Source organism: Coturnix japonica, chromosome W, assembly GCF_054131305.1.
Source record: "Coturnix japonica strain WE chromosome W, WE-NBRP24, whole genome shotgun sequence".
NCBI lineage: Eukaryota > Metazoa > Chordata > Aves > Galliformes > Phasianidae > Coturnix > Coturnix japonica.
Window position 1 is genome coordinate 30,942,391 of NC_140701.1, and position 26,943 is coordinate 30,969,333.

At 44.3% G+C, this 26,943-nt stretch overlaps 1 protein-coding gene across 1 annotated transcript; it reads right to left on the reverse strand.

Moving 5' to 3' along the window:
- Nucleotides 1-280: 280 nt before the first annotated feature.
- LOC146754680 (uncharacterized) lies at nucleotides 281-7,295 on the reverse strand. Its single transcript, XM_085527813.1, has 4 exons — nucleotides 5,241-7,295; nucleotides 4,810-5,145; nucleotides 2,259-4,417; nucleotides 281-2,204 (listed from the first exon to the last, which is right to left on the reverse strand). Exons 1-4 carry the CDS (start codon nucleotides 7,021-7,023, stop codon nucleotides 552-554), a joined length of 5,931 nt encoding a protein of 1,976 aa, XP_085383939.1. The 5' UTR covers nucleotides 7,024-7,295; the 3' UTR covers nucleotides 281-551.
- Nucleotides 7,296-26,943: the final 19,648 nt, after the last annotated feature.

Sequence of the window (26,943 nt, forward strand, 5' to 3'; positions counted from 1 at the left end):
CTTGTTTCTCAAGACCTAATATGGTGTTTCGAGCAGTAGCATGGGGTACTGCGTATGTTTCAAGCCACCCAGTGGTTGCCTCTACCATGGTGAGTACATAACACTTACCACTGCGAGATCGTGGCAAGGTGATATAATCAACCTGCCACGCCTCCCCATATTTATACTTTTGCCACTGTTACCAGTGGTCCCTTTCACGCCAGGATTCAAGGGTTAAGCCTCCGCGAATCCGGCCTCCTCCAGCCGGGGCCCATTTAACTACACGTTCACACCAATATGGTGAATAGCTAAATGGCGTTTTATTGTGCGTGTTAGCGGTTTAAATAAGCCGCTATCTACTTCGTCTACACCCCTTCTTCTACATATGCATAACCCCTTCTACATATGCATAACCCCTTCTACACATGCATAACTGAGCAGGGGAGGGCCTATCGCGTTACATCCCGAGTGTTCGAGTACGCCTAATACAACATCTCTCCCTCCCCATGCTTAACAAAACCATGCCCGTTACAATGCAAGCGCTAAGTTTCTACTCTAATAATATGCTCTAATTATAACCCGTCGCGAAGCCTGTGGTACTCTAAGCGTTGATCAAATGCTCTGTCCATCATGTTTCCAAGACAGCGTTGCAAGCATCCTATAAAGCAAGGTACACAGATCATAAGGCACACAAACACTAGGAGCACCACTCCTAGGCCCTTCAGTAACTGGATAAACCATGACCCCCACCCTCCAAATAAGTTTCGTAACCAGTCTCCGAAGGGGTCATCTTCAGTCTCTATCTTCTTGGTGTGTTCCTTCATCCACTCCAACTTCTTGTGTATTGATTCGCCGTGATCGCTCAGATTGAAGCAACACATGCCTTCGACGTCTTGGCACCCATGTCCATGAGCAAGTAGAAGACAGTCTATAGCCGCCCTATTCTGGAGAACTGCGTGTCTGGTGTTACTCAAATCTCTTAAAAGTTCTGACAGTGCCTGGGTCGTGGCATTAGCCTGCTTGACAGACCAACATGCCAGTCTTTCTATCTCGCTTAAAGCTCGTGTCACAGCAACGCCGGGTGCAAATATAGAGGCGAATATACGTGCGGTAGGACCCCATAACTGAACTTTGTCGCCACAGTCCTCCTGTAATTCCTTTATACTACGTCGTGTTCTAGGGGCTATACTAAGGTTTTTTGCTAGCTGCATCCAAGAAGAGTGACTTAAAGCAAGCACTGTTAGTTTCCCTAGGTAACAAGGCCCCCCAATCGGATTCTTTGGAATGCCTTGCCAAGCTCGGTCACCACAAATTAAGAACACACCTGGTGGCAATGCTTTGGCCGTGTCGTTATTCCATAACTTCTCCCTGCCCCACCTTCTTTTGAGACCATATGCAGAATATGCGAAGTCGGCCCGACATGTAGCCCCACTAATAGTGCCAGAGGTGTCGCCTGACCACCAGATCCATCGACTACCCTTCAATTGCTGGCACCACTGCCGTAAAGTATTCCAGTCATGATGAAGACGCCGAGAATACCGATAGAAACGTGTGATGTTAGTAGAGAACCCACAGTAGGAACCATCTGTTGTAAAGCTATCCGAATTTATCGGGTTCAATAATGTCCATGTCTTGTTAATGTAAGGGTTAGTGTGTGGCTGAAATAGATAACAAAGGTAAGGCCCCTCTTTCTTAGTACACAGTGCACCAAAAGAAATGCACGTGCGTTCTGTATTATTCTCAACCATCTGTGATCCTAGTATCTCTAATTCTTGGGGATCCCATGGTAAAGTGACATTCAGGGAATTTATCAAGCAAGCACTTCGCATCGCTGTATCTTTCTCCTCTCTACAACGATCAGGATTGGTGACATAACCCCAGAATTCATCCACCTGGTAACTAGGGATTCCCACCAAGCAAGTGCGAAAAGGTGAAGTGGCAGATTGAAGGCTTAAGCAGAAATCTGTCTGGCCAGTTCGATTGGCCCACGTAACCCAAATGTTTTCAGGCTGACGTATGAGGTGGGCAGTTTGTTCTGAGTGAACAGGTGTGAGCATAAGAATAATCAACAGACCCAAATAGTTAGATGGAACAGAACTTCTCGAAGTTATCAGCGGAGTCTTTTCCGGGTCTTTTCCTGGACGGATGGGACGAACAAGACTCCTCGGCTGGTCATCTGTTCCTCTCTTTGGTCTCCCCAGGAACCATCGCTGCAAAGCAAAGCTCTATTCGGTATCAGGGTTTCGTTTCAGCTGAACATTTTGTAGGTCTGGTTTTACTTTTCGAGATGGCACCCATACAATTTCACCCGTCTCTTCTTGTTTGACTGCAGCATACCCTCTTCCCCACACTAGAATTCGCCATCCTGGCTCCCAAACCCCGCTGTCTGTTTTGATAGACACTGGTGGGCCTGTCTCCAGGATCTTTGGGTGCCAGTGTTTCTGCACAGGGGTACGCTTATTGTCCCCTCGTTCAAAATGATTTAAAGCATACAGGGCTTTTGACAAAAGTTCAGCCTGTCTATTAATCGGGATTCTGTCTCTGTATCCCTCTCCCTCCCCAAGGATGCGCAGCTTATCCTTAAGGAGACGGTTAGCACGCTCTATAATAGCTTGACCCTGGGAATTGCCAGGGATACCTGTGACATGATGGATCCCCCATCTAGCTATCCAATCTGCTGTGGAACGCGAAACGAAACATGACCCATTATCAGTTTTTATCTGACGTGGCAAACCCATGACAGCGATCGCAGTAGCCCAATGATTTTGTGCCGCCGACGAATTGGCTTTTGCATGCTGAGTGGCCACGATTACAGTAGAGTAGGTGTCCACCGTTACAGCCAGCCACTTACGAGGGCTCATACGGTTCTCCCATGTAAAGTCCGTCTGCCAGATCTGCAGCGGGCCAAGACCCCGAGGGTTGACCCCAGCACATATGACGGGTGCGGAATTACAGTATGGGCACGCCTGGGTCACATCACGTGCAACAGATAATGGGATGGAGCAGGCTCTGGATAATGCACGAGCTCCTATATGCAAGGTAGAGTGGAGATCTCGGGCCTCTTGTAGCGTGTAAATCTGCATACCAGCAGCTTTATCAGCTGCGGCATTGCCCTCTGTAAAAAATCCAGGCACATCCGAATGACTCCGCACATGTAATATTGCAACAGGAGCTGATCGGGTTGCCAACGCCTCCTCCAAAATACAAGCAGCCTCTGTGCTAGGAGAGCCCTCTTGGCCCATACGAGTCAGGAGCCTCGCGGCAAAAGCCGAATCTGTAACAACGTTGCATGGTACCTCTTTCCAGAGCTGCAAAGCCATCGCGATAGCCCTTACCTCAAGCATCTGTACACTGGCTGACAAATCAGTGATGATAGAGACCTCCCACTGACCACCTGATTTTTGCCAAACCACCGCTCCTTGTCCTGTGCGTGAGGACGCATCGGTGAATAAAGTAGGCCCTTCAAGCGGGGAGGTCTGCACCCGAATTTGGAGAGAAATTTTTAGAAACCCAGCTAGATCAAAAATAGGCAGGGAGTCTGAAAAGCAGATCATGCCTCCAAAGCCCTGCAGTGAAAGGAGAATAACCTCAGGTAGTGGCTGCAGGTTACGAAAGGTGCCAGGAAGATAGAGTCTGTCAGGCTCCTTCCCTATCGCACGCAGCGACAGCAGTCGAGACTTTCTTAATAGAGCTGCTAATACTTCCAGCCAGGAGGTGAAGGCACGAGTAGGCTGTACTGAAAAAAGCCACCATAGCGGTCGTGGTTTGGAATCTAGAGAATGTCCTAACACTGCAGTTGACCCTTCGACACATCTGCAAACTGCCACCTCAAGTGGTTGATTGGGATCTTGTCTGGCAAGCGATCTACTCATGAACGTCTCAGAAATCTCCTTCCAAGCCACCGTCATCTCGGGCGTAAATTCTCGCAATTCACTGGGGTTGGTTCCCTTCAGCTGATCATAAAATGGCTTCATCAGCCGAGGTGGTATCCCAATGGCATTTCTAACCCACTGGAGGGCCCCAACCAGCTTTTGTACATCCCATAGAGAAGCAATATGGGGAACGATACCTAAGCCCATTGGCCGCACTGCTTCTGGCCCTAATTTGTATCCTAAATATTCCACCCTTGGGCCCCTCTGGACTTTCTGCTCAGAAATGGTGAATCCTACCTTCACAAGAGTAGACATCACCTGCTGTTCAAGCTTACGCATCCCAATTTCCGTAGGGGCCGCTAGCAACAGATCATCCATATAATGCAGAATCATATATTGAGGGAAATCTTTCCTGATGGGTTCCAGCACCTTTCCTACCACTAGTTGGCATATCGTAGGAGAACAGGCCATCCCTTGCGGGAGGACCCGCCACTGGAACCTGTCAGCAGGGCCCTGATTGTTAGGAGTCGGAACAGTAAAGGCGAAAGCCTCCCTGTCGCTTTCTGCTAGGGGAATAGAGAAAAAACAGTCCTTGAGATCTATAACCACAATCGGCCAGTGAACTGGTATTGCTGATAGCAATGGTCCGCCTTGCTGGACCACTCCGAAGGGAACTAATTGTGCATTGACCGCACGCAAGTCATGCAACAGCCGAAAGGCACCTGTACGTTTTCTAATGACGAAAATTGGGGTATTCCATTGACTAAGAGAAGGTTCTATATGGCCTAATTGTAATTCTTGTTCAATCAACAGTCTAAGCGCATCGAGTTTCTCACGAGGGAGGGGCCACTGATCTACCCATACGGGGCGTGCACCCTGCTTCCACCGTAACGGGATTGCATGATCGGTGGATAGCTGGCAGACAGTGGCCCTTATGATAAATTTGTGATACGCGCACCCACTCTGTATAGGTAGTCTCGTCCCAACAGAGTCCCTGGCACATCTGCAATCAATGGCTGGAGTAGAGCAGGTCGCTCCACCGACCCATCTCTATTGACTACCTCCATTCGTATCTCCCCTAATGCTTTCCTAGTAGATTGCATCCCTCCTATTCCCCTAATGGACTGAGAGGGGCCGGCCGGCCATTCCGGTGGCCAATCCTTCTCAGCAATGACAGTAATGTCGGCGCCTGAGTCAAGAAGCGCGACCACAGGTACCGATGCTTGGTCCCTAAGTTCAGGTGGTGGATCAGCAAGAGACATGAAAACCTTGACCAATGGACGGTCCCAACAGTCTAGGGTTAGAGCAACATCGAGCACACCCTCAGGGGTGGAGTCTTCAGAGAGATATTGTTGGAGGTTTCTTAACGCACGCCAGTTGGCCCGTCCTAATGTGTTGGGGAGGGGTCCCGGGCCTGAGACACCCTCCCTCTGCCGTTTCCCTGCGGCAGTATTTTAAAAGCTCGGCAGATGCGGGCTACATGTCCCCTTTTCCCACACGCCTGGCATATTATCTCTGCCTGGGCCCCTCCTTCCACCCCGTCTTCTCCTGGTAACTTCACCCTGCACTGGGCTCTAATATGGCCATATTGGCCACATCGGAAACAAGGGCCTGTCTTACCCGGCTGCTGATTTCCAGCTATAGCCATAACCTCCATTAAGGCCTCTGCTACCTCCTGTTTAACCGATGGAGCCGCCTTTTGTTTATCTAAAACATACTTAATTATTTCGCCTGGAGTTGTCATATTTTCAGGGGCTGATCTTAATAAAGCCTTAATATCATCGTGTGATCTCTGGCGCAGGCAGTCTATGATAACGGGCCCCTGCGCGCCTCTAGGGAGATCTGACCCTTCTACTGCCTTCAAGAGTCTGTTCGCAAAATCTTGAAAGGATTCAAGCGGCCCTTGGGCAATATCCGTCCAAGGATCCGGTGCCTCTACGTCCTTAGATAATTTCTTGAATGCCACAAGCATTGCATCAGTAGTAGCCATAAGCTCTCCTGGCCTCAGCCTAGCTGCCTGCGCTTGCGGAGAGGTCATGCCCCTGGCATTCCCTGTCAGCCTTTGCAGGCTAGTCCTGTATACAGGATGTGCAGGGTTGCCCTCTGCGGCTGCCGTAACTGCTTTCAACTCCGTTGTCCAGACAGTAGTGAATAGTGTGAACTGCACTGGAGTGAGCACCATGCTCATCAAATTGGTGACATCATATGGAAGAAGAGGCCCTCGTGCAGTCAGTGCCTCTAATGCATTAAGTGTCAGGGGTGATCTAAGCCCCTTTTTCTCTATACTTTCCATCAATCTGCTTATCCCTTTAGGATCAAGGGGTACCCACTCCGGCCCGTTGTTCCCTACAGTGACCGGAAAGGCATTTGTGGTTCTACCTTCATCCATCACCCCTTCTCTGATCCCGTCCCAATCTGTGAACTCTCTCCCGCGGCTCTTATCTCTGAGCCCAACTACATCCTCCTCCTCCCCGCTGCTGCTCTCTTCCAGATCCTGGACACACCTCCTTCCTTGCCCTCCTCCCCCCCCCTTCTCGTGGGCGGCACCACCCATATCGGCAATATGAGACGTTCCCGCCCCCACCGGGGTGCTACCACCTGGCTCAGGGGCGCAAGACTTCCCCGCCTCTCCCAAATTGGGTGGAGCGGTACCGCGCAGTGAAGGATATAACGGTTGCCTTGGATACGGGGGTGGGGCCTCGGAGGAGGTCTTCTGCGGGTTAAGAGATAAGGATGTGGAATGTGTGGAATGCTGCTGCAAAGGGCCATCTGGTTGTTGTTCGGCCGGATCAATAGGTGCGGTTGGGATGGCAGGCGCCACCTTGTCTTTGTCTCTCGAATCCTCGGATCTGCAAGAGAAAAGGCTTCCCGACCCACATTCCCCTGTCCCAACCTGAGTTTCAGTCTTCCCCTCTTTCCGAGCCGCTTTCAATGCCCGCAGCACCAATGCCCACGTTTTGAGCTCAGAAGCTTTTTGCTCATTCATTACGCGCTCACAGAGCGAAGCAGTTAAAGATTCCCACCTATTGTGATCCAGAATCTCCTGAGGAGAGGAAAGTTCCTTCTCCTTTTCTAGACATTTAATGACGGCCGCGATGTCCTTTTTTGAAGGAACACGCTCGCCCCCATAATCTTTACAAAATTGAAGCAATACCTTTACGACTTGCTCCATAGTCGATCCGAGACGAAGAAGTTCGCTCGGCCCCGAAACCACGGTCCTACCGCCGGTAGCCTGCCGCCGACCTCACAGACTCTCTCAATCCGACGGGCATGCAGAGGATGTCCAGCGCCTTGAATCCTAACGTCCTCACACGGGGCACCACTTGTTACCAGTGGTCCCTTTCACGCCAGGATTCAAGGGTTAAGCCTCCGCGAATCCGGCCTCCTCCAGCCGGGGCCCATTTAACTACACGTTCACACCAATATGGTGAATAGCTAAATGGCGTTTTATTGTGCGTGTTAGCGGTTTAAATAAGCCGCTATCTACTTCGTCTACACCCCTTCTTCTACATATGCATAACCCCTTCTACATATGCATAACCCCTTCTACACATGCATAACTGAGCAGGGGAGGGCCTATCGCGTTACATCCCGAGTGTTCGAGTACGCCTAATACAACATGCCACCGCCCTTCCTCCCAGAGAGGTTTCATCATTTTGGCTTGTTTAATTATGGCACATGTTTCACAATCATGAATAATCTGCGCAATAGCGTCCATGGTTAAGTCCACCCCTCGGTCTCTGGCCCACTTATATGTCGCGTCTCTTCCTTGATGACCTGAGGTCTCATGAGCCCATCGAGCTAGAAATAATTCACCCTTATTCTGCCAGTCCAAGTAAATTTGAGGCACCTCAATTTTGGCAGCTTTATCTACCTGATGGTTGTTTTGTTGTTCTTCAGTAGCCCGACTTTTGGGCACATGTGCATCCACGTGACGCACCTTTACAACCATATTCTTTGTTCGGGCAGCAATGTCCTTCCATAATTCAGCGGCCCAAACAGATTTACCCTTCCGTTGCCAGTTGTTTTGTTCCCACCTCTGTAACCACCCCCATAAGGCATTTGCCACCATCCATGAGTCAGTATAAAGATACAGCATTGGCCACCTCTCCCGTTCAGCAACATCTAAGGCCAGCTGGACAGCTTTTACCTCTGCAAACTGACTTGATTCTCCCTTACCTTCGGTGGCCTCTGCAACCTGTCGTGTGGGGCTCCACACAGCAGCTTTCCATTTGCGATGCTTCCCTACAATGCGACATGATCCGTCTGTGAATAGGGCATATTTCTTTTCATTTTCTGGTAATTCGTTGTATGGTGGGGCCTCTTTAGCACGTGATACCTCTTCTGCTGGTGATGTTCCAAACCTTTTATCTTCAGGCCAGTCCATGATTACCTCTAGGATTCCTGGACGATTGAGGTTTCCCATTCGCACTCGCTGTGTAATCAGCGTAATCCACTTGCTCCAGGTGACATCGGTAGCATGATGAGTGGAGGGAACCTGTCCTTTGAACATCCAGTTCAGCACTGGCAGTCGAGGTGCCAAAAGGAGCTGTGTTTCAGTCCCAACTACTTCGGAAGCAGCCCGAACCCCCTCATACGCGGCTAAGATCTCCTTCTCAGTTGGAGTGTAGCACTCTTCAGACCCCTTATATGATCGACTCCAGAATCCCAGGGGTCGGCCTCGGGTCTCTCCTGAGGCTCTTTGCCACAAACTCCAAGTGGGGCCTTTCTCTCCAGCAGCAGTATAGAGGATGTTCTTTACATCCTGTCCAGTCCGTACTGGCCCCAGAGCTACAGCTCGGGCTATCTCTTGTTTAATCTGTTCAAAAGCCTGCTGCTGCTCAGGGCCCCATGCAAAATCGTCCTTCTTCCGCGTCACCTGATAAAGGGGGCTTACAATGAGGCTGTAGTTTGGAATGTGCATCCTCCAAAAGCCCACTGCACCCAGGAAAGATTGTGTCTCTTTCTTGCTAGTTGGTGGAGACATGGCAGTGATTTTGTCGATCACATCTGTTGGGATGTGACGACGTCCATCCTGCCACTTTATACCTAAGAACTGAATTTCCTGGGCAGGTCCTTTTACTTTGCTTCGCTTAATAGCAAAGCCGGCTTGTAGAAGAATTTGGATGATCTGCTCTCCTTTTGTGAAAACCTCTTCTGCTGTATCACCCCACACAACAATGTCATCAATGTACTGCAGGTGTTCAGGAGCACCACCCTGTTCCAGTACAGTTTGGACCAACCCATGGCAAATGGTTGGGCTGTGTTTCCACCCCTGGGGCAAACGGTTCCAAGTAAACTGAATGCCCCTCCAGGTGAAGGCAAACTGTGGCTTACATTCTGCAGCCAAAGGAATAGAGAAGAAGGCATTGGCAATGTCAATGGTGGCATACCATTTGGCTGCTTTTGACTCCAGTTCGTACTGGAGTTCCAACATGTCTGGCACAGCAGCGCTCAATGGGGGTGTGACCTCATTCAGGCCACGTTAGTCTACTGTCAGCCTCCATTCTCCACTGGCTTTACGCAATGGCCATATGGGACTGTTAAAAGGTGAGTGAGTTTTACTGATCACTCCCTGATTCTCCAACTGGCGAATCAAATCATGAATGGGGAGCAAGGAATCCCTGTTGGTGCGATACTGCCGTCTGTGCACTGTCTTTGTAGCAATCGGTACCTGCTGCTCTTTTACTCGTAGCAGCCCCACAACAGACGGGTCCTCTGACAGGCCAGGCAAAACAGACAGCTGCTTAATGTTGTCCATATCTACAACAGCTATCCCAAAGGCCCATCGATACCCCTTAGGATCCTTGAAATGCCCCCTTCTGAGGTAATCAATACCCAGTATACATGGAGCCCCTGGGCCAGTCACAATAGGATGTTTTTGCCAGTCTTTGCCAGTGAGGCTTATTTCAGCCTCCAGCACAGTCAATTCTTGAGAGCCCCCAGTCACTCCAGAAATATGGATTGATTCTGTCCCTTCATGACTGGAGGGCATTAGGGTGCACTGTGCACCGGTATCCACCAGCGCCTTATATTCCTGTGGTTCTGATGTGCCAGGCCATCGAATCCACACAGTCCAATAAACTCTATTATCCCTTTCCCTCCTCTGACTTAGGGCAGGGCCCCTCTATTGGTTACCTGTGATGACTGGAGCAACTCCACTGGTGGTTGGTATGTCTAGTAGTTCTTTCACCCGTGCTCGTAGTGCAGACGTAGGCTGATCATGCCACTTCCTCATGTCTTCTCCACGGTCACGTAGGTAGCGCCACATGGAAACACGCGGTGCAATCGTACTGTTGTTCTTTGCTCGAGCTGGGAAGCGTGTGCGTTTAACAGCTGAGACTTTTGATGATGCAGGTGAGGAGTAGGACTGGAATACTTTGATCAGATCCTTCATTAGACCTGGTGGCCCGTACGAGGATTGACCTTCATCAGTTGTTTCTGATACTATTACGGGATCATTACGATTAGTTGATGGAAACAATTTCTTGCACATTTCATCTACTCGGTCTTCTAGCCGTGAGATGGCAGAAACTGCGGCATGCAGTTGAAAAAGCTGCTGATCGGTGGTTTGAAGCATTATAATCAGCTCAACAACTCGGGGCCATCTGTCCACGAACCCTTTAGAACCTGTTACCAATGACTGTGCAATTCTCTCTGGTGCTGTACTTGTGATTTTCTGCCACATGTCAGGATCGGCCCACACTCTCTCAGAGTCAAGTTCGCTTGGATCAGGGCTGTACAACATTTTCGCCATGGCCAATTCCCTCAAGCGCTGAATACCTTTTTGGACAGTATTCCAACTATCAAATTTAGGCTTCAAAGCATCCTTATAGGGGTACCTTTCTCTCACGGCTTCTAACAGCCGCAACCAGAGAGTGGCAGCTCCATCCGAACATCTGCTAATCCCTCTGTCGATACCTGCATCTTGGGCAATGCTTCCTAGTTGGCGAGCTTCATTACCATCTAGAGACAAGCTGTTGGCCCCATTGTCCCAGCAGCGAAGCAACCAAGCAAGGATACCTTCATCTTGACGCCGTGTGAACTTCTTTCTTGAGCCTTGGATTTCAGTCAGCTTCAGAGGTCGAGAATAGGTGATTTCCTCCTCATCATCAGTCTCTTCTTCATGCCTCTTGGTTTTTGCCTTTGCTTTTTTCGGTACTGCTCCATGCCCGGCACCTGGGTCTTCTGCTGCCCACCCCCGAGCTTCTCCTTCTTTTCGTTCTAGACGCATGGACACCCGTTTCCATTTCTTGCCTTCCACAGGGGCAACTGATATTGCTACTGATGCCTCCTGTGACTGATCAGAATTAACTTGGGCTCGAATCTCAGATCGGAAACTCTCTCTCTCCAGAATAGTATGATACAAAGCACGGTATGCATAAGCCAAACCCCACATAAGGTTTACCTCCTTAGATCTCTGACCCAAATACTCACTTAATTTCTTAGGGTCCCTTAGGTGTTCAAGAGTGAAATCCCATGACACTGCAGGTCCCCATGCTTCTAAGACTTTTCCTAAACCTTTCCATATTCCCTCCCAGTCATCATTCTCTGGTTCTGGAGGAGACTTCCGCATAGAACGAATGCATAGGAACATATATGCATTCATTAATAGTGATAACATGGATGCAAGTATGAACCCTATCTCAGTTATTGAAAGGCGTGTGGAAACCTGAGAGTACAACCTAAATAAAAAGGGTTTTTTTAGCCTGTACAATGAATTAAACATGGTGCTGTTTGTAAAATTGCCTGTTCCATCTGGGATGCAAGTACTTGTAAGATTCGCAATTCCATCTGGGATGCAAGTGTTTGTAAGATTCACAATTCCATCTGGGGTGTAGGTGCCAAAATTCTGACCATACCACATCTCATAAAAGTACCAGGCAGGTGTCTCCATCAGTATCCACCTTATTAGGCTATATACCTGCACAATTCCACAACACCAAATTATGGTGTTAATAGTTGACCAATACTTTAAGAAGATCATAATTGCTTTCAATCCCTTAAACAGAGCAACTGGGATGAAGAGTGGATTCATAGCTGGCAGGCTCTGTAAAAGTCAGAGCTAGCTAGCTTTGCTCTAAGGGAGAAAGAAATCCCTTTGTTTTCTACACAAAAGTTAGATAGCAGTGCTGAGAATGTACAGCAGCCCTTAATGTTGACAATTTGTCTGGTATTTCAAGGTCACGTTCTCAGTGAGCAGCTACGAAAAGATAACACTCCCCTAACGAAGCTCTTTAAGAGTAAAGACAGAGTCGTTCTAAAAGCTAAAAGCTCTATGCCCGCATCCTCCACCAATAAATCTGTCACGGGTTACTTAGATTTACCTATGCCCGTGACAGGGGAAGCCACCCCGCGGGCCCCCCCGCCGGGGCCCGGAAAGGAGGGGAAAAAAAGGGAGTGGGATAAAACAGCGACAATCTAAGGAGGAAAAACTTATTTTACTAAATATGATACCGAAATACAAGATACCACAATATAATATAATTGAGGCTAACAAATCGAACGAAACAGAGAGAGAGAGAGAGTCCCCGAAAACCGAGAGGCCTACTGTGAACTCTAGGCGACACGGCTGGAACGCTTCCCACTCTCCGAGAAGTTCGAGAGAAGAAGGAGGGCACTCCAGCCTGGAAACGAGACTATATAGAGTCCTGGTCCCGTGACTTATCATTTACCCTGTTGTTCTCTGGGATATGTAGTCTTCTTCTGTGGACTGTACATTCAATAGAAGTATCCATACTTTACATGATGTTATGATGTGGAATACTGATAGCAAAATTACAAAATTACAAAAACATGACAGGATGAAAAGCATTAGTTTGGGAAGAAAACCATAGTTTTGCAAGGATGAAGAGTGATACCTAAGAGTGTACTTTTCATTTCTGGGATAAGTGTTGATATTCATGTGACCTACTTCTAAAATTTGTCAGAAATCGCTATTTCTGTAGGAAATGTCATTCTTTTTTAGATGAAAAGAGTTATTCTGGAAACAATGTGTCATATTTGGCTACAAACAATTTTGTAGAGAAATCGATTTCTTTTGGTGATGAAAACCACCTTTACGTTTAGAAAATGCTGTTTGTAGAGATGAAAAACATTATTTTGGTAAGAAAACCATATTTTGCAAGGGTAAAGTGTGATACCTAAGAGAGACCTTTTTATTTCTGGTATAAGTATTGATATTCCTGTGAAATTTTTCTAAAATCTGTCAGAAAAGGATATATCTGTTGGAAATGTCCTTATTTTGTAGAGGAGAAAAGGTATTTCTGTTAGTAATGTCCTCAATTTGTAGAAGAGAAAAGGTATTCTGGAAACAATGTGTCATATTTTCTACAAATCTTCATTTTGTAGAGAAAATGTCTTCTTTTGGGGATGAAAACCAGTATTTCTGGGAAACAACGCTATTTGAAAGGGATAAAAAGCATTATTTTGGTGAGAAAACCATGTTTTTGCAAGGATAAAGAATGATTCTTAGGAGAGAACTTTTTATTTCTGGGACAGGTACTGATATTTCTGTGACATTCTTCTAAAATTTGTCAGAAATCAATATTTCTGTTGGAAATGTCCTTATTTTGAAGAGGGAAATAGGTATTCCAATAACAGTGTTTCGTATGTTGCTACAAGGGACCATTTGTAGAGAAAAAGATTTCTATTGGGAATGAAAACCACTTTTTTGGGTAGAAAATGCTACTTGTAATGATGAAAAGCTTTGTATAGGTAAGAAAAAGAATTTTTGGCAAGATTCAAGAGTGATACCTAAGAGAGAACACATTTCTTTCTGGTGTAAGTATTGATATTAGTGTGAAATACATCGGAAATTTGTCTGAAATGGATAATTCTTATGTTAATGTCATTATTTTGTAGGGGAAGACAGATATTCTGGAATCAATGAGTCATAACTTGTTATAAAGCATCATTTTAAAGAGAATGTGTCTTCTTTTGGGGACGAAAACCAGTAATTTAGGGAGAAATTGCTATTTGTAGGGATGAAAAGCATTAGTTTGGGAAGAAAACCATAGATTTGCAAGGATGAAGAGTGATACCTAAGAGTGTACTTTTCATTTCTGGGATAAGTATTGATATTCTTGTGACCTACTTCTAAAATTTGTCAGAAATCGCTATTTCTGTTGGAAATGTCATTCTTTTTTAGATGAAAAGAGTTATTCTGGAAACAATGTGTCATATTTGGCTACAAACGATAATTTTGAAGAGAAATCGATTTCCTTTGGTGATGAAAACCTCCTTTACGTTTAGAAAATGCTGTTTGTAGAGATGAAAAACATTATTTTGGTAAGAAAACCATATTTTTGCAAGGGTAAAGAGTGATACCTAAGAGAGACCTTTTCATTTCTGGTATAAGTATTGATATTCCTGTGAAATTTTTCTAAAATCTGTCAGAAAAGGATATATCTGTTGGAAATGTCCTTATTTTGTAGAGGAGAAAAGGTATTTCTGTTAGTAACGTCCTCAATTTGTAGAAGAGAAAAGGTATTCTGGAAGTAGTATCTAGGTAAAACAAAGAACAAAATACTACTGAAAGCAATAAGGAATGTGTTATCCCAGAACTCATGCATTTTTCCTATTGTCTGATGTAAGGCTGCCAATCGTGACCTTACCAGACTTTGTCCTTCCTGCTGCACACTCATTCACTGAGATCCCTTCCAGAGCTGTTGGGTGCTAGAGCACCACTGGTATTTTCAGAATTTTCTGTTCCTAGTTGAAAAATATAAAATATATTTGCTACTGATGAAAACCATTGCTTGATTTCACAAGCCCATACATGCTAGTAGTTATTAATTCTTTATGTCAAAGTTGCAGTTTTTACAGGTTATTATAATTCTAGCATGGCCACCATAGAATTAACTTCCATAGCCTCTGGCTTTAATTCAGACTTGAAAAGGATTAATGTGAAGGAAAATTCTACCAGATATATCACTCTATTTAGCTTTCCCATCTACTGATGCATCCTAAGAAGCAAGAAATAATAAACCAGACTGGAGCTGATGAGACTAAGTATCATATAGGAAATCTCCTGCTTTACGTGAAAGGATGTGCTGACCAGTTTGGGAAGCTCTTTAAAATATGATTATTAGGGGCTTAAAGTTTCAGAACAATATTTAATATTACTTACGTTATAATTCACTGGAAAATTATTTCCTTCCTGACTCTTCACTCTCATTTTATTTTCAGTGAATTAATACAATATTTTAGGAAGAAATTCTACCAGGATTAACTTTTCTGGTCTTGCATGTAGTAATACTAAAAATTTCATTTGTAGCTACAAGAGTGTGTGAAAATTAGACTGTACAAGCTTGTACAGTCTGTACAGCTTACTAACAGTTGTTGTACAGCTGCTAGCTGTCAAGCACCTTCATTCCTCTTTCAATGTTGTATTTTCCCAAATTTTAATTATCTGCTTGGATAATGTATACTGTACTCCCCCAGCTGTTTTTCTCAGAAAGCAAAATGCAGCTTCAGTATGCGTTTGCACTATAAGCTAACCGTCATTGTTGCTTACTGCAAACAGGGGGCAGCCTTAGGTGTACAGCACAGCAGCAGCATTTCCTACTTAATAGGAAAGAACGTTTGAATGTTATGTAGTTTGAATGTAGAGACACCACTGCAAGATTGTAGTAGACTTCATAAATCTAAACTACCCTCCACGCCACAGAGTTGCACGGTATATATAGTCTTAAAATCTGTAAGGGTGAAAATAATTTTGTTCATAGCTATTAGGAGGGATTTAAGAGATAACTCTTAATATGTGTCTTCTTACATCCATTCACGTTCAATCTCATTTTTACTCTTCAGATAATTAATTCATTTTGTGTTGTGAGTGCAAGAGTTCTTCTGTATAGCCACAGGCTAGATAGTGTAAAAGAAATACAGGAATTGCCATCCTATGTAACAAGGGAAACCAAACAAAAAGTGTTCTGAGAAGATGATTAGGCTCTCTCAGTAAAGCCCAGCAGTCAATAACATCCTTTCCTGTCTTCCCTCCTGCACAGGATAAATATCAAATTATTACATGACAGGACACATCAAATTTATTTCATACAAGATTGATTTGACTTGAAGAAGCAACATGACAGACGTATGCACCTAAGAATTTAGGTGAGGAAATTTGAGAAGAGGTGAGGAAACTGATATGATACATACTTTGATGGTACCACAGAGTTTCTTACAATGTAAGCCAGAGTGTTTTTTCTCTGTAAGTCCTTCAGAGTTTAATTTAATATTTTGATTTCCTGAGAGGCCTTTGGGTGGTGCTGTCATTGTTAACAAGCAAGCGAATGATAGTAAGAAAGGTCAGACTATGACTGTTAGAATGCATGGATTTGTTGAGTAGCTAGAGAACGTCAAATACAAAGAACTGAAGCATCTTGGAAAAAAAAAATAACAAAAAGTGATATAGACAGAGATTTTCTTATTGTTCAATAAAGGGGATGTTTAATATTTCATGGGAGGTAGAAGCTAAGGGCTTAGATTGATGTTATTTAACATGTTGTCATTTGGAAGAGCTTAGCTACAATAAGTCTGTATCTCTTACAGCCTTCCTGCCTTGTTTTAGTTCAGTAGAGTATTTTACTCTGCCTTGCATTGTACTGATTGGCTAGTGCTGCACCAGCAGCTCTGGAAATTAGCCGTGTCTGGATTGTGTAGGTCCAATATTCATCAGGAGATAATAGATTCTCTGCTCTGAAGGCTGCAAGAAAATTATTTGTGCCTGCCTTTAGTATGTAGAAACAAGTACTTCTACGTTTGTGAAATGAGAAAGCTAAGTTTATATTTTCTTTCTCATTGCAACATGTTGATATACTTAGGGGATGAGCATTATGCCTCAGAATGAACTCAGCTGCCCTGAGGAAGGGTGAAAATGTGGTTCACTGTGTATTGTCATACGGGAAGCCTGCTGCTTTATGCCATTTCTTATCAAATGTACAGACCGAAAGCAAATACAACTGTGAGCAGCGTTGCCCCAGAAGTAAGTGTTATGGAGGAAATACAGTAATGTAAAACTGATTCATATTAGAACTGGCTAACAAGTTTCCAACATGGATTTATGCATAAAAGCAGTTTTTAAGGTCCTTGAGAGGTTTGAGGCACTTAAGAGTTTCTGCCTTGCCAACTCTGAGCTGAAGCTGTGTGTCTGGGAGAGTGCAGGGACTGAGAAGGGGACAACAGTCAAGGTGTCTGGTTGCTCATCTAACATGATCAAGAACAATCCCACATCTGAAAGCGAGCCGTTATGGTAGAATTGCTAGGGGAAGGAGAAAGAATGTGAATAGCTGTCATTGCAGGATGTATTGGTGGTAAATATACAGGTGTTAACAAGAATGGCAACTACAAGGATGATAGTAGAAGTACAGAAGGTATAAGGGAAAAAAGGGAAACTCACCAGTGATGACACTAAGAGCTGAAGCAATCATCACCAGCAAGCAATCCACAAGAGATGCTGCCTCAGTGAGGGTCAGCCCTTAAATGAGGTCTCAGAGGAGGTGGAGTCGAACTCCACCCCTCCCGGGAGCACAGCTACATAAGTTTCACCTGTGCTCCCGTAGCTGACCCCATACTTGCCTCAGCTGATTAATCAGTGGTTCACGCTGTGATTACCAATCTCCCATACACAGGATAAGCATCAGACTGGCAAAATGCTATAAATTAATTTTTGTGTAGAAAATGCTATTTGTAAGGATGAAATGTTTTGTCTCTAAAAAGGGAGGGGGGGGGGGGGGTCCTTAAAATGGGGGGACATAAATGGGGTTCATTGGTCATAAATGACCTGGAGGTGCATCAGCATCAGGAGCTGCAGGAGGCAGGTCCTAAAACGAGGGTGGGGTACTTAAGTGGGGCGGTTCCTTAAATGGGGGGGGGGGGGGGGGGAGGGGAGGGGAGGGGAGGGGAGGGGGAGGGGGAGGGGGAGGGGGAGGGGAGGGGGAGGGGGAGGGGAGGGGAGGGGAGGTCGGGAGGTCATTTAAATCGGTGTTCCATGGCCATAAAGTACTTGTAGAGGGACATAATGGGGAGGGGGGGGTGTGTTCTTAAAATGGGGGTGTTGCCTAAAATGGGGGGGGTTCCTAAAGTAGGGGTGAGGGCCTTTAAAATAGGGAGGGGTCTTTAATGGGGGTGAGGGTTTTTAAATAAAGAGGGGTAAAATGTGGGGAGTCCTTAAATTGGGGGGGGCCTGTAAATGGGGAGTCAATGCCATAAAGGACCTGGAGGAGGCAGGTTGGGAAGGGTAGTCCTTAATTAAGAGGAGGTCCTTAAATGGGGGGGCGGTCCATAAAATGGGGGGGTAGTTCTTAAATTGAGGGGGAACCAGTAAAGGGTGGGTGGGGGGGTTAAAATACGGGGGTTATTTAAAAAGGGGGGTGGGGCATTTAAATGGTAGGTTTCTTAAATGGAGGTGGACATTGAAATGGGGGGGAGTCTTTAAAATAGGAGGAGTCATTAAATTTGGGGGGGATCCATATAAATGGGTAGGGGTCCATTAATGTGGCGGGAACTATAAAATGGGGAGTTCTTAAAAGGGGGGGTGGTAAAAATGGGAGGAGTCATTTAAATTGGGAGGGTGTCCTTGAATGGGAGGGACCCTATAATATGTGTGGGGGGTTAAAATGTGATGGTCCTTTAAATGGGGGGGGGGGGGGGTGGTCATTAATTTGTGGGTGGACCTTAAATTGGGCGGGGGGCCTATAATTGGTGGAGGTGTTAAAACTGGGGTGTCTTTATATGGGGGGCGTCCTTAAAACGGGGGGACTTAAATGTGGTTCATAGGCTATAAATGACCTGGAGGTGCATCAGCGTCAGGAGCTGCAGGAGGCAGGTCCTTAAAAGGGGGGATATTTAAATGCGGTGGATCCTTAAATGGGGGAAAGGTTTTAAATGGGGTGGTGTCCTTTAAATGGGAGGGAGGGTTTAAATGGGGGGGGTCCTTTAAATGGTGGTTCCATGGCCATAAAGGACTTGGAGAGGGACATAATTGGGGTGGGGGGGGTTCTTTAAATGGGGGGGTTGCCTAAAATGGGAGGGGTCCTAAAATGTGGGGTGGTTCCTAAAATGGGGGTGAGAGTCTTTAAAATGGGGAGGGGTCTTAAATGGGGGTGAGGGTCTTTAAATAGTGAGGAGGAGTTAAATGGGGGGACCCTATAATAGAAGGCATTGTTAAAATGGGGGGGTCCATAAAATGTCGGGGGTCCATAAACTGGGGGTTGGGGGGTGTAAATGGGGAGTCAATGGCCATAAAAGACCTGGTGGAGGCAGGTTGGGGAGAATGGTACTTAAATAAGGGGGGGTCCTTAAGTGGGGGGGCCTTCCATAAAATGGGGGGTAGTCCTTAAATTGAGGGGGAACCAATAATGGGTAGGGGGGGGTAAAATGGTGGTCTTTTTTAAAAGGAGGACATATAAATGGGGGGGGTTTAAATGGAGGGAGACATTAAAAGGGAGGGGTCTTTAAATGGGGGGGAGGCTTTAAAATATTAGGAGTCCTTTAAATTGTGGAGGGGATCCATATAAATGGGTAGGGGTCCATTAATGTGAGGGGGACTATAAATTGGGCGGGTCTTAAAAGGGGGGGGTTTAAAATTGGAGGAGTCCTTTAAATGGAGGGGGTGTCCTTAAATTGGGTGGACCCTACAATATGTGTGTGGGGGGTTAAAATGTGATGGTCCTTTAAATAGGCGGGTGGTAATTAATATGTGAGGGGTCCTTAAATGGGGAGAACACTATAATGGGTGGGAATGTTAAAATGTGGGGGTCTTTAAATGGGGGTCTCCTTAAATTGGGGGGACTTAAATGGGATTCATAGGCCATAAATGACCTGGAGGTGCATCAGCGTCAGGAGCTGCAGGAGGCAGGTCCTTAATGGGTTGGGTACTTAAATGCGGTGGGTGCTTAAAAGGGGGGGGGGGCTTAAAATGTGTGGGGCCCTTTAATTGGGATTTCCATGACCATAAAGGACTTGGAGAGGGACATAATGGGGGTGGGGTTGGGGGGGGGTTCCTAAAATCGGGGTGTTGCCTAAAATGGGAGGGGTCCTAAAATGGGGGGTGGTTCCTTAAATGAGGTGAGGGTCTTTAAAATGGGGAGGGGTCTTAAATGGGGGTGAGGGTCCTTAAAATAAGGAGGGGGGGGTTAAATGGAGAGGGTCAGTCAGAAGGGCTCAGAAGCGTTTCAGACTTTGAATCACTTCTGACACCATTCTCATGCCTGTTTACTTGGTCATTTCAGGGGCTTTTGGAATTGCTTGATCTTTGTTTTGGCCTGAAAGATATCTGTATTTTTATATGTGAACTTTATTGTTTATTTAATACTAGCCTTTCTGGGAACTAAGCTTTAAGACACTAATCTGAATTAACTAACTGTTCCTAGGAAAATGTTGAAACAAGAGGAAACAAACTTTGACTCTTTTTTAAGTCACAGAATCACAGAATGACCCGGGTTGAAAGGGACCTCAAGGATCATGTAGTTCCAGTCAAGTAAAAGGAAAGGAACATCACTATTTCCAGTCCTGCTGGAAATTAGCTTTGGATGAGCTAATGACTGGTGAATATTTGATGCTGGAGGTTTACTAAAATAAAAGTGCAAAAATTTTTGTCACTCAGCTTTTTTCTTTTTCTTCTCTAGTTGTTCATCCAAGGGCAGGAGCTTTAGAAGAAAAAAAATTCAGAAATACAAGAAAGGATTTGTGAGAAATCATGATTATTTGCATCAGAAATCTTTTGAAGAATAATTTTCATTTCATTTGCCACAGGCTCACTCGTGCATTTCAGCAATATGTTCTTTCTGCTCTACCTATCTTACCTTCCTGGTGCCTTCCTGCAGTCTACAAGACTTGGGGCTTCTTTCCCATCTTCCATGTTTCTGGTTCTTTAACTTATTACATATTACAACATATTAACACCAATAGAATTAAATAGAAAGTTTTGGGGTGTTTGGGGTTTGTTTTTTCTCTTTTTTTCTCCGATTTGCTCATTAGATACCAGCTCTCAATACTAAACCTATTTCATCTGCTGTTCATAACATGAATGTCTGTTTTCCACGTGGATTTTCTTTTCAGTTCAGGGTGCATGAGATTGCAGGTCATTGCAACCCTGTTTGTACAGGCTGTCTCCTTAGCTTCAGTAGCTGACCAGTGCTTTTGGTTTGCTGCTCCTGTTCAGTGGTTGGCACTAGCCAGGCTTCTGGTCAGTTTGTTCTGCACAACACAGAGATATTGTGTTGTAAGGAGTCTAGCACACCCTTCCTCTGCCAAAGAGACGGTCGCTGTCTGTGATTTCCCATTCAGTGCTGCAAAAGAATGGCTTTCAAATGGTTTACTGGAAAAGAACTGAGGAAAGCATACACCAATAGAGAAGGTACTGAGCAGAGAGGAGCTGGGGAAGAACAAAAAACTTGTATAATTGGAACAGGAACTTGAAGAAATCTAAAAGTGAGGGAGTAAGAGAAAAATACAGGCATGGTCTGATTGCAGCAGCTGAAATTGTTGGGTAGAAAGTTCATTTTCAGTAGAAAAGCTGGTGAGAAGCTTTAGGGATGCAGATATGAGAGGCATTTTGGTGAGATGCTTCATTTTCTAACAATTTCTATGCATACAGCGAGTCAAGCAGCCAGAGGGATGGAGCTTACAGAAGGTAGGGAACACTCAGTTGGCCAGGAGGAGGTGGAAGGGAAAACAGATTTTTAGTGATTTGGGAGAAGGTCTTCTGGAACTCCGAATCTTAGATGCACTATATTCCAAAACTGGTGTTTAGAGTTACCTACTGCTCACTGCTTTCACCTTGAAAACAAAACAAAACAAAAAACAAAAAACAAAACAAACAAAACAAACAAACAAAACAGGGAATACAAAAAACACATGGAATATGTCAAAAATAGCACATATGTCTGGAACATATGGTTTTAGCCTGAGGAGCTGTAATTATACATCACTGGCTTAATGGCTTTAACAGCTTTAGCACATCAGCAATATCATATATGCAGGCAGAAAGGTTAAAAGCAGCAAATAGCCCTTGCTGAGATTACTTACATAAGCAATAACCATACTGAAGTTCCGAAAGAACTCATGACAGACAGAGTTCAAAGCAGAATCCAAGAATGAGCAGGTACCTCTGGGTCTGTCTGCTCCAACTTCTGTTCCAGCAGAGACATCCATAGCTGGGTGCTCAGTCCTATGTCCAGGCAGCTTCTGAAGATCTCCAAGAAGGAGACTCCACAATATCTGCCAGAGACTGTCACTCACACTGCACAGAAGTGCTGCCTGGCACCAACTTGTCTTGGCACTAGGCACCACTGAAAACAGCCTGGCTCCATCTTTTCACACCCTCTCTTCAGGTATTTATATAGATTGATAGGTTGCCCAGAGAGGTTGTGGATTCCTCTTCCCTGGAAGCATGCAAGGCCAGGCCAGATGGCTCTTTGAGCAACCTGGTCTAGGGGGAGGTGACCCTGCCTATAGCAGGGGAGTTGGACCCAGATGATCTTTAAGGCTCCTTCCAACTCAAACCACTTTAGGATTCTAAGTTTCCCCGTGAGCCTTCTTTCCTCCAGGCTGAACAGTTCCAGAAAGTAGAATGCTAAAACAAAGGATGAATTTTGTAGCTATTGTTCAGTTGACTTACTTCTGTGGATTGATTGACTCAAAATCAAAAGGATGTTTCTTTCACTGCTGCTTTTCCTCCCTTCCCCACACATATGTCCTAAAATGTCATTCTGTCACCTTTCCCTGCTAATCACCACATACCTGGAATCTTTCCATGTCATAAGAAATGCTTTAATCTGGAGAGTAGTGCAAATAGAATAGCTCAATTCAAAAATAAGAACCGGTAATGTTAATTTTATGTCTTGGACTCATTTGTGAGTGATTTATGATTATATCCAAATAAAACACAGTCAGAAACTGGAGTGACAGTGGTGCATGTACAAAGAAGAATGGATAGCCTTCCCATGAGAAGAACATCCAGAGGAGCTCCTGTTATGCATGGGAAAATATAGCTCATATAGCTCATAATCCAAGTCTTTCGAGGTTGTGAAAGGTGTGTTGTGACTAAGTCATTTCACAAATATAGGACACGTAATTTTCATAAGGGAAAAAATTAATTTCCCAGGTAATTTGTTTTTAATGTTAACCTCTTAAGGCCACGTGTTTTCTAGTATGCAGAGAAATGGTGAAGAAGATAAAACGCTGATAGACGTAAAAACTGAGCTTCAAAACTGAAGCCTGTGGATTGTTGTCTTTTAATATATATCAAATACATGGTCTTTGAAGTTTTCTTCCCAGAAGTCAGCCATGTGATCAATGTGGTTTGTTTCCAAATATATATAAATATGCATATTTATATATATATATAAAATTCTTTCTGGGAAAACAGAACAAAAGAGAATGAAAAAATTTAGAAACCCGGACTAAACCTTATACCAAAGGAAACGGTGACTTAGTGCTGTATTATTCAGGGTACTTAAATGGAAATTTTACTCAAAAAATCTGTACCAAATTTAGGGCATGGGTTTACTGTTCTGCTCTGATTTTGCATTGCTTTTAAATGTACTGCTGTATTTGTATGGAATTGAATGAGATAGCAAGATTCACTCTTTTATTGAGTTTTACACAACATAATGACTTTGCTGAGTTTATGAAATGGCCAGATACAATTTTTTTCTTAACATTTATAACATTAGTATGGCTATCAGTGAAGATAGGATGGGACTGCTTACTCTGTGGATGTATAAATGATAAGAGAGCAAAATTGGCTGACAGCTATACAGAGCTAAAACTTATCAGATCCATTCCTCTGCACAAGGCTAGCACAGAAAAGGAGAAAAAACTTCATCTTTTTGTGTCCTCTACATTGTGATACATCCTTGAGTGTCTTATTTATTCTTCACTTGAGTTGGGCACTCCTTTCTAAAAGGCCATTCTCCTCCACACAGCAGCCAGGCAAGCAATCAATGCTATATTCTGGCTTGGGAGTTCCTATAAGCATAGGATTTTCCCCTGGGGATGTTTTTCTGGGTCTTTTTAATGATGCAAAGGTCTTACTGGAAGAAAGAACTGGCCTTACAAGGTCTGGGTTCCTCACTGAGAGATGAATACTAGTTGCCATATATAATACCCAGTACTAGTGGGGAAAGCAAGAAGAAAACAACCCATCGTTTCTAACATCTGCAGCAAGCTGTGCTCCCCAAACTGCCTTTCTTCCTCAAAGCAGCTTGTTAACTACAATTCAGTTATGGGCAATTCCTCATTTACAGGACTGAGAGTCTAAGGCAATTTACTGGTGAAAGTAACAACTTGCTCATTAAACATTAATAGCAATGTTTTAATTAGTCCCAGGGTTCTGATAGAAAGCTAAGCCCCTCCTTCAATAACCAGCAGTTACAGTTGCAGTAAGTAAGTGTTAATAACCTAACAGGAAGCAAACTAGGCAGGCATACATTCCATCTCCCAGGTAGCTTTTTGATGGACTCATCATGCGCTAAGCAAAACAAACAAACAAAAAAACAATGTTGTTTTTTTAATGAATAGTTGGTTTGTTTGCAGCATGTTTACTGTTTTTCTCAGCTGTGATAGTTAATGTGCTTTCTGTATTATTTGAACCTAAAAACATCACCTGGCTTAGCGATGAGAAGGGGAAGAAATTCAGGTCAGGGCAGCAACTATTGTCAGACTTCTAGCAACTGTTCTCAGAACCTAAAAGAAGATGAAACATTCCAGGTTTATAAATATCTGAGGTGTGGGGGCCATAGTGGGGAGGCCAGTCTCTTTCCAGTGGTACGTGGAGACAGGACAAGGGGAAATGGACATAAGCTGGAACATAGGAAGTTCCACACGAATGTTTGCAAGAACTTCTTCACAGTGAGGGTGACAGAGCACTGGAACAGGCTGCCCAGGGGGGTTGTGGAGTCTCCTTCTCTGGAGATATTCGAGTCCCGCTTGGATGCCTACCTGTGCGACCTGGTGTAGGGAACCTGCTTTGGCAGGGGGGTTGGAGTTGATGATCTCTAGAGGTCCCTTCCAACCCCTACGATTCTGTGATTCTGTGGTAAGCAAAAAACCATGAAAGATCTTAAATTGCTTTGTTTCTGGTATGGGCTTTTCAAGCCACAAATGGACTTTCATAAGAAGTAGTATACATTGAGATTATGCAGGAGTGGGAATAAGCTATGTATGTGACACCAGAAAGGATTTGGTGTGAACAGCAAAGGAACAAGCTTTTATCAAACCTTGGCCTAAAGGCCAGCTGGAACAAACAGCTGATTTTCATCTCTCTGCAAAATGGAAGCACCTTCACTGCCCTTCCTCCCCTAAGACTACAGCCACCAGGATTTTAGTTTGGGGAAACTTTCTCTTACAGGGAGTCCAGTAAATTCCAAGGAAAACTACAGATGATGTTTTGTAACATTACCACAAGTCTCACTTCTTTAAGAAACCGGACTTAAGTAGAGAATCAGTTAATATTAAGCCAGATCATTTTCAAGATAGCTGTTAAAAAGTTTGTATGTAAAATTTAATGTTACACGGATTGCTCCAACAGAAGTGAGACTTTCATCTGTCGGTCATTAGTCTTTATTAATAGGACACTATTCCATTGAACTTCAATGACATCTTTTGAAAACAAGTTTTATATCTACTATATTTCTTTTAGACAAAAAAAAATCTGATCAGCTGTATTCCTAGCTGTATGTTTTGTTTCTCCTGGTCTGCTGGCAGCCACAACTGCTTAGAAAAACAGTAAATTATGTCAACTACTGGTATTTTCTGCAGTGCATATTACATCACCTTCCCCGAGAAACATTTCTGAGCAGATTCTTTTGCTTGCCTTAGTCTTTCATAACGTCCTTAGCATTTCTTGTTCAATTTGTTGTTTCTTTCTGTGGAAGCACAGTTGCTGGCATTTTAAGGAAAGGTTACACAGCAAAAGGGTCACTACTGGAGCATTTTTTGTGCCCCATCCCATGCTCCTAGAGAGAAAAATGCACGGCACCTTTAAAATGAAAGTCCTGTAGAAAAACCTACAGCTTTTGTTGCTGGAAAGGAATTTGGAACATAAATTACATTGGTAATTTTAATTCTAGTAAATGACGATGTAAGGAGGAAAAAGAGTAAAAGAAAAAGCAAAACAAGAACAGTAAATTCAGCATGCACTGGAGCAAGTAGAAAGGTAGATGCCTAAATTATACCCTCATCCCTGATCCTTAAGCAAGTGTGCCCCTGATCAGATTGTTCTCTCTTTGCTTTTTTCTTTACAAGTCTGGTCCTTATGAAATGGCCTTGTAAGTCAACAGGCATTTGTCCTTCTTAACGTCCTCTAGAGAATATGTACCAGAGCCACTGAAGCTGCTGGAATTCTGCATGATTCAAGTTTACAGGCAATTTAAGAATGAAGTATATTAAGTTCAGGGAAAAGATTTGGAATAATCTGTAAACGCAGCCTACAAAAAAAAAAAATTAAAAAAATAAAAACAAATTTAAGAACTTGTTATATAGACACTTCCAATGCTAGGCGGATATGCTTCAAAGGACTTAAGCTTGGACAGCGGGTGAGCTGGCTGTTTTCTGTTGGTTTTTTCTCTCTAGGAGCAAAAATTAAAATTTGAGTGAGTTTTCCTTTTTCCCTTTTTTCCTTATACCTTCTGTACTTCTACTATCATCCTTGTAGTTGCCATTCTTGTTAACACCTGTATAGTTACCACCAATACATCCTGCAATGACAGCTATTCACATTCTTTCTCCTTCCCCTAGCAATTCTACCATAACGGCTCGCTTTCAGCTGTGGGATTGTTCTTGATCATGTTAGATGAGCAACCAGACACCTTAACTGTTGTCCCCTTCTCAGTCCCTGCACTCTCCCAGACACACAGCTTCAGCTCAGAGTTGGCAAGGCAGAAACTCTTAAGTGCCTCAAACCTCTCAAGGACCTTAAAAACTGCTTTTATGCATAAATCCATGTTGGAAACTTGTTAGCCAGTTCTAATATGAATCAGTTTTACATTACTGTATTTCCTCCATAACACTTACTTCTGGGGCAACGCTGCTCACAGTTGTATTTGCTTTCGGTCTGTACATTTGATAAGAAATGGCATAAAGCAGC

Bases quoted from the DNA above. Each gene is read 5' to 3' on its own strand.
- LOC146754680 (XM_085527813.1), bottom strand. From the start codon at position 7,023: ATGGAGCAAGTCGTAAAGGTATTGCTTCAATTTTGTAAAGATTATGGG. The intron at 5,146-5,240 runs AGGACGGGCCAA...CTCTAACCCTAG, and splicing joins GGACCCCTCCCCAACACATT to ACTGTTGGGACCGTCCATTG. The intron at 4,418-4,809 runs GTGCGCGTATCA...CTATTCCCCTAG, and splicing joins AGACTACCTATACAGAGTGG to CAGAAAGCGACAGGGAGGCT.